Source organism: Leiobunum rupestre, chromosome 1, assembly GCF_980474605.1.
Source record: "Leiobunum rupestre chromosome 1, qqLeiRupe1.1.hap1, whole genome shotgun sequence".
Classification (NCBI taxonomy): Eukaryota; Metazoa; Arthropoda; class Arachnida; order Opiliones; family Sclerosomatidae; genus Leiobunum; species Leiobunum rupestre.
The window spans coordinates 55,771,906-55,778,760 of NC_143384.1; the positions used below are offsets into that span (position 1 = coordinate 55,771,906).

Consider the following 6,855-nt stretch of genomic DNA (forward strand, 5'->3'; position numbering starts at 1 on the left):
ACTGAGAGAGACCGGTGTTTATTGTCGATTTTGTTCAAAGTCGGGTGTTAGGTCGACCTATAGAATAGTTAATTATAGACTTAATGCTCCCCCTACATGTACGCGCAAAATAATTACCACATAGCGTATTTTGCACGTTTTCCTTTATCGAAATTTTCTACAACGTAAATACCAAATTTAGATAACAGTTATTGTTTCAATTTAGAACAAAAATAATTGTCAAATAAAAGTCTACTCGAAAATAACGACTCTTGACGTCTCCGAAATAAATCAATACCCCGAAATTTGACTATATCCTTTTTGTTTATTTGCCCTCAAAGGTTCGAGGGATGAATAATTGAAGTACTTTCATCCGAATGCCGTTGAAGGAAAGATCAAATTTCATATCAGCTGTTGAAAGGCTCCTCGTCATTTAAAACCTATTTGCGAAAATTGTTATGATTTGGCCGATGTCTGCGCTGTTATCAAAGACGCTGGGTGCTCTCCAAGATGTAATTTCCCTCTTAAAGAGCCAAGTAGACGCATCACTCTGGATGTGTTGCAACCCAGTTTCTCTGAAACGGTATCTGAGGTCAAAACTATATCGAGCAATCAAAATTGTTATTATTGCATTTGATAACCACAGTAAATATAAGGCCGTGCACATCCTTTTACTTTTAGTTCAGTTTATGTTGCGCACTCTCTTTTGTTGGGTAATCTAGTTTGACGCTGCAATGGTAAGCTACACCTTTCGTTGAAAATTTTTATTTCACAAGGGAACTTGAAATCTAAATAAAGAATAAATGCTCGTTTTTCCGATAAATTTATTTAATAAAATTAAAATATCACTAATGTTTACTAGATAAATTTCGTTTTTACAATGAGATAAACTAAAATCCATTAATTGAGAGTTCTTTTAAATGGAAACTCACGGCGTCACCAATGTAATTTGCCTATTGATAAAAAAAACGGTAACTGTCAAGGCGACCACTATTAACACAACCTCTGTGACGTTACAAGTTTTCAAAATCGTTTCAGACGAAAGCTCTCAATAAGCTTTTATGGGTTTGCCATTTAAATTTGTGATATATCAAAGAAAACCTCCTAAGAAATATTTGGGACCTGTCTTAATCCACCATAAGGGCTAACGTTTTTTCGTGAAATCTTCAACAACTTAAAACTAATTTATCACTTGTAGTATGAATGCCACGCACTCACTGCGCTTTTAATATCGATTTTCTTTGAAACAAATAATAAAATAATGTTTTACTATAAATTATCGAAGGAAAAATGCTCTCATTTCAATTGCAAAAAGTAAACTACCGTAATTTGTTTGATTTCCTTACTTTTTGCCTCCTTTACTATTAGGGACGCACCTATCGACCTATTTTTTTAATATCGGTATCGGCCAATATCAACTTAAACGAAGCCGATATTGGCCGATACCGGTATTCGAAAAATATTTTCAGGAAAAACATTTAAAAATAATGAAATACTCGATTAACTACCTTATGAGAATATTTTATAGTCAAAACCTGATCTTTAATTTTAAAGAGGCAAGTTCTTCAACAAGGCTAGGCTTTAGTCTATTTCTTAATTTTGTAAGTAGCTTTCCTGTTGTACTCAACAGCCTTTCACTATCAACACTGGATGCAGATGCCGATAGATATATTCTAGCAAGGTTGGCAAGAATTGGGAATGGTTCTTTATTGGTGCGCCACCATTCGAAAACATTGCTTTCCTTTGGGATTAGAGGTCTGAGAATTTTTCGCCACTAAGCGCGTAAGACCAAAGAACGTTTTTAAAAGACCCGAAGAGTGATAGGCCGCGCCAAGTACGCCAGACTTCAGAAGCTAGACCGTTTTTTTTAGACAGGGGTTTCGAGTGTAAACAAATAAAATCAACGATATTCGATTTTTGATAGATAAAATGTATCAAGTAAAATGTAAAGAGACATATTCGGATATGCTCTTGCAAACTGTTTTAACTGAACCGTCTTTTACAATGATTTTATCATATACACTACTGTTATGATAGACGACTTTATTAATATCGCCCGATATATCGGCTGATATTATCGGGAACGGATAGCGGATATATCGGCTGTACCCATATCGGTGCATCCCTATTTACTATGAAACATGTTTCATGGGTGATTCCAAATTCTGTCCTTATAAATATTTCAAACCAATATTTGATCCAGGTATGTTTCGAATATTTTGTTTGATTTCTCTGAACTACAGAGAGATAAGTCGTCAATAAGTTACCTTCATAAACATTTTATAAATAATCTGTTCAATCTTATTCAACACTATGAACCAAAAAATATATCGTCTTTTTTGAAAACTAGTAGATTGATTATGAAACTACATGTGTATAGGAAACAAACCCGCGGGTAGTACAATACCAATTCAATGCTTCTTCATAACATTTTCTGAATATAAAACAATTTAAAATAAACTTCGGTTACACGCACAAGGCAAAGCCTACTTAGGGTGATTATCGTGACAATCACCAAATAAAAAACAAAATAACACTAATTTATAATGTTACAAAATATTAAACCAAAAATAAACAAAATCGAGCAATGAATTTAAAATAATTAAATAAATTATAAAGAAATATTTTTAATTTTTAATAAATCAAACTTCAAAATAAATTAGAGAACCCTAAAAATGCAAATATGGAATTGATAACCCAATGTCGGGTGCACGTCGCAAATACAAAGAACTCTCCAATAACAAGTACAACATCCAAAAATACTTCAAATAAATAGCGTAGTACATGCTGTCCTTCAGTAGTGCTGATACATTTTTGTTCGCTCGTAATTTTAAAGTTTTCCTTTATTTTTTCAGAGTCGATCTATAATGAAGATGCAGCTTACTGTTATCCTAATTTCCATTGCGTTGCTGAATGTCTTCGATGAAGCCAATGCTACAACTCTGGAAAAGAGGAGTATCCGACTTTGTGGAGCTGATTTGGCCAATGCATTGAATTCTGTTTGCGACTTCAAGTTCAACAGAGAAGGTACAGTTGGTCAAAATAACTAAAGAGATTTATCCAGCGCCTGAAATCGTGTACGAGGAAACGTTTAACATTGCTGTTGCACCTTTATGGTTGCAGACAGCACCTCCTGAAACATACCTGTACAGCACCAGAGAATGGTCAGAAAACCTGGTTTTCTGACCATTCTCTGGTGCTGGCTTCACTTGTCCATTAAGAAAAGAAAGAATTTTAAACAATAATAATAGTAATAACCTTAATAATCAGGAACCACCTTCGGCGAAAAGTCATCTACCGTCGCGTCGTTTAACGCCATCAATTCAGGTGGTCGGGTTATATTGCATCGGAGCGTGGTGTAAAGCACATCATGCAAGAGCTTCCCCTCTACTATTTATTTATTTATTTAAGATCATGAAATAACAACTGCAAAGCCAAAGGTTGGCTTTTGTGCAGAAAAACAAAAAAAGAGATATAAGAGTACAATAAAGAACATATTTTAAAAATCTACATTGTAAAAGAGGGACAATTTTGAGCGGAAATTTGATAATTATTTTCGGTTACAATATCGTTGGGGAGCGAATTCCAATCATTAATTACACTGTTTGAAAAGAAATTAAAACGAACGGAAGGTTTTGTTTTAGGTTTGTAAAGTTTGAGCGAGTGCCCACGGGTTCCGGACTCCACGCTTAGTGAAAAATAATCCGAAAAATTAAGTTCTAAGTTGTTATTAAAAAACTTGTGCAGAAGGCTTAAATTAATAATTTTGTGACGAATAGAGATGTAATGTATACCAAGAGCATGTAAACGGGAGGGGGCATGGAGCTTTGAAAATTTGGTAACTAGTTTGGTAAATTGATTTTGCGCTTTTTGCAAAGCTGAAAGATCAGTAGATAAACTCGGAGTCCAAACGGGGGAACAATAATGAATGAGCGGCAGAGCGAGCGAATTATAAAGCTGCTTAATAAGTATAGGGTTCCGAATATTCAAATTACGTCGAATAAGTCCAGCCACCGAACGAACTCGTTTAGTTACTTTATTGGTTTGCGCAGAAAATTTTAGGTATGAGTCAATCACGACCCCCAGGTCACGCTCGGAGAGTGTATAAACTAGCGGAGTACCATTAATATTGTAAACCAAGTTCGGATTGCGCCGGCCGAGATGCAACACAGAGCATTTCGTAGTATTGAAGGAAAGACCGCAAAATTGGGCCCAACGAACAACCGCATCTAGGTCACTCTGCAGCGCAAGATAGTCAGATCGCGAACGAATTTTGTGGGGAAGTTTCGAATCATCGGCAAAAAGTAAAATTAACGCGATGAGCACCACAGTGGGTAAAGAATTTACAAATACGTTAAAGAGTCAAGGACCCAAAAACCGACCCCTGAGGAACCCCCCTACCAACATTGCTCCAAGCAGATGCTCAGCCCTGAAGAACGACTCTCTGCTTACGATCCGTTAAATAATTTTCAATCCACAACAAGGCATCACCATCGATACCCGCGGAACGCAGAGCATCGAGAATACAAGAGTGGGGAATGGAATCAAAAGCTTTAGAAAAATCTAAGTATATAATATCGACACTAAACCCATCTTCAATCCACTTCGACCAAGCATTAGTAGCCTGGAGCAAGGTAGTTAAGCTCAATATGTTTTTATAGATGGCGAAATCTAAGATCTCGGCAAAAAAATCTTTTAAAGCAGTAGGGAGAAAGATCAACGCGGAAGAGTTTTTTCGTATTTTCTCCCAGTTCCACCAGCTGGTATTAAACTCAGCCAAGGTGCTAACCACTCCACCATTTATTTCAAAACATACACTCCTGTCAATTTGGTTGTGGGTATTATAATAAAAGTATGTATTACTTCAACGTAGTTCCCATTGTAAAGATGGTTTTCGAAGTATTGGATCTCATTTATAACCTAACAGTCCATCTTAGCTCTAAGTGCTCCCGAAGGGCATCGCGACACTTAAATTATTTTTCAAAAACCCGAATGTTCGTAAATTTTTGAAAATCTCCAGAACCGACCTCACAATTTGACAATAACGACCATAAAACGTGTTGGAAAAAACTTTATTTTCAGATTTCGATAAAACTTCAAATATGGAGCTCGTAACAGGATCAAGAAGCAAGAGAAGCATCATGGATGAATGTTGTCGATCCACTTGCAATTATTCCGATTTGGCGTCTTATTGTTCATAATTTGCTGAACAAATAATCATAAATAAATAAATAATTGAAATCTTGTAAAGTGTAATAAAAATTGAAATATGGTTAATTTATCTCACAAACGTGTATGAAATCTTTCTAGATATAGTAAATAACAGACCCTAGCAACTCAACAACTGTTGACCAACTTGACGCCAAATTATATGTGAGAGGAAATGGAAACCATTTGGGAAGAGATATGTATCCATTAGTTTTATAATATATCGCAAAAGTTACATAATTACCTAAAGTGTGCAAGTTCCTATAGTTTTCAATACTAAAGATTTACCGAATACTGCTATCGAGGAGCTACAAACACAAGGAGAACGCAGCTAGCCTTTAAACACGCTAACAAAATTCATTGGACGAGCCTTTACGCTGAACGTTTTACGGGCGGGAAGGAAGACAATATCCGAATTTTCCCCTTCCTATGGCAGCAGGCGCTAAAGCGTCTAACCAATGAAAACTGTCCACAAGAAAATGCGTGACTTTTGACGGGTTGCGTTCTCCTTGTGTGGGGTGCTGTGTTTGTTGCTTCTAGCTGCTATCGAGATAGACCACGTAGAAAAATAGGCTAGCATGGACAAAACATTGGACGAGCCTTTACACTAAACGTTTTACGGGCGGGGAGGAAGACTATTTCCGAATTTTCCCCTTCCTATGGCAGCAGGCGCTAAAGCGTCTAACCAATGAAAACTGTCCACAAGAAAATGCCCGACTTTTGTTGGGTTGCGTTCTCCTTGTGTGGGGTGCTGTGTTTGTTGCTTCTAGCTGCTATCGAGATAGACCACGTAGAAAAATAGGCTAGCATGGACAAAACATTGGACGAGCCTTTACACTAAACGTTTTACGGGCGGGGAGGAAGACTATTTCCGAATTTTCCCCTTCCTATGGCAGCAGGCGCTAAAGCGTCTAACCAATGAAAACTGTCCACAAGAAAATGCCCGACTTTTGTTGGGTTGTGTTCTCCTTGTGTCGGATGCTGTGTTTGTTGCTTCTAGCTGCTATCGATATAGACCACGTAGAAAAATAGGTTAGCATGGACAAAACATTGGACGAGCCTGTACGCTCAACGTTTTACGGGCGGGAACGAAGACAATATCCGAATTTTCCCCTTCCTATGGCAGCAGGCGCTAAAGCGTCTAACCAATGAAAACTGTCCACAAGAAAATGCACGACTTTTGACGGGTTGCGTTCTCCTTGTGTCGGGTGCTGTCTTTGTTGCTTCTAGCTGCTATCGAGATAGACCACGTAGAAAAATAGGCTGGCATGGACAAAACACTTTTTTTCTGGATTGTCCTTGTATAAAAAAATTGATAGATGGTAGCATTTCAGTCGAGAGGGAAGAAAGTAATTATTTATCTTAAATTCTTTTTCAGTCATGGTGTAAGTTTCAAATTTTTAACTATATTATACATTACGAGACACGATACTTCATGACATGTTTTAAAATATTTTAATTATACATAAAAACACTTACATATAATTTGTTCGTGGCAAGCTTTCGAGCCGGAGCTCCTTTTTAATTTTTTGGACTCGGCTTGAAAAGGAGCTCCGGCTCGAAAGCTTGCCACGAACAAATTATATGTAAGTGTTTTTATGTATAATTAAAATATTTTAAAACATGTGATTAAGTATCGTGTCTTGTAAAGTATTATATAGTTAAAAA

General features: G+C 36.7%; 1 protein-coding gene across 2 annotated transcripts; it reads left to right on the forward strand.

Annotated features, from left to right (window-relative positions):
• Positions 1-629: 629 nt before the first annotated feature.
• On the forward strand, positions 630-5,269 carry LOC149963306 (uncharacterized). Of its 2 annotated transcripts, none has more exons than XM_090170553.1 (3): positions 630-716; positions 2,835-3,006; positions 5,062-5,269. In XM_090170553.1, exons 1-3 carry the CDS (start codon positions 714-716, stop codon positions 5,178-5,180), a joined length of 294 nt encoding a protein of 97 aa, XP_090026679.1. In that variant the 5' UTR covers positions 630-713; the 3' UTR covers positions 5,181-5,269. The 2 variants fall into 2 exon arrangements, with proteins under 2 accessions (XP_090026679.1, XP_090026678.1); XM_090170552.1 differs by lacking the exon at positions 630-716 and adding an exon at positions 1,663-1,734.
• The last annotated feature ends 1,586 nt before the right edge of the window (positions 5,270-6,855 follow it).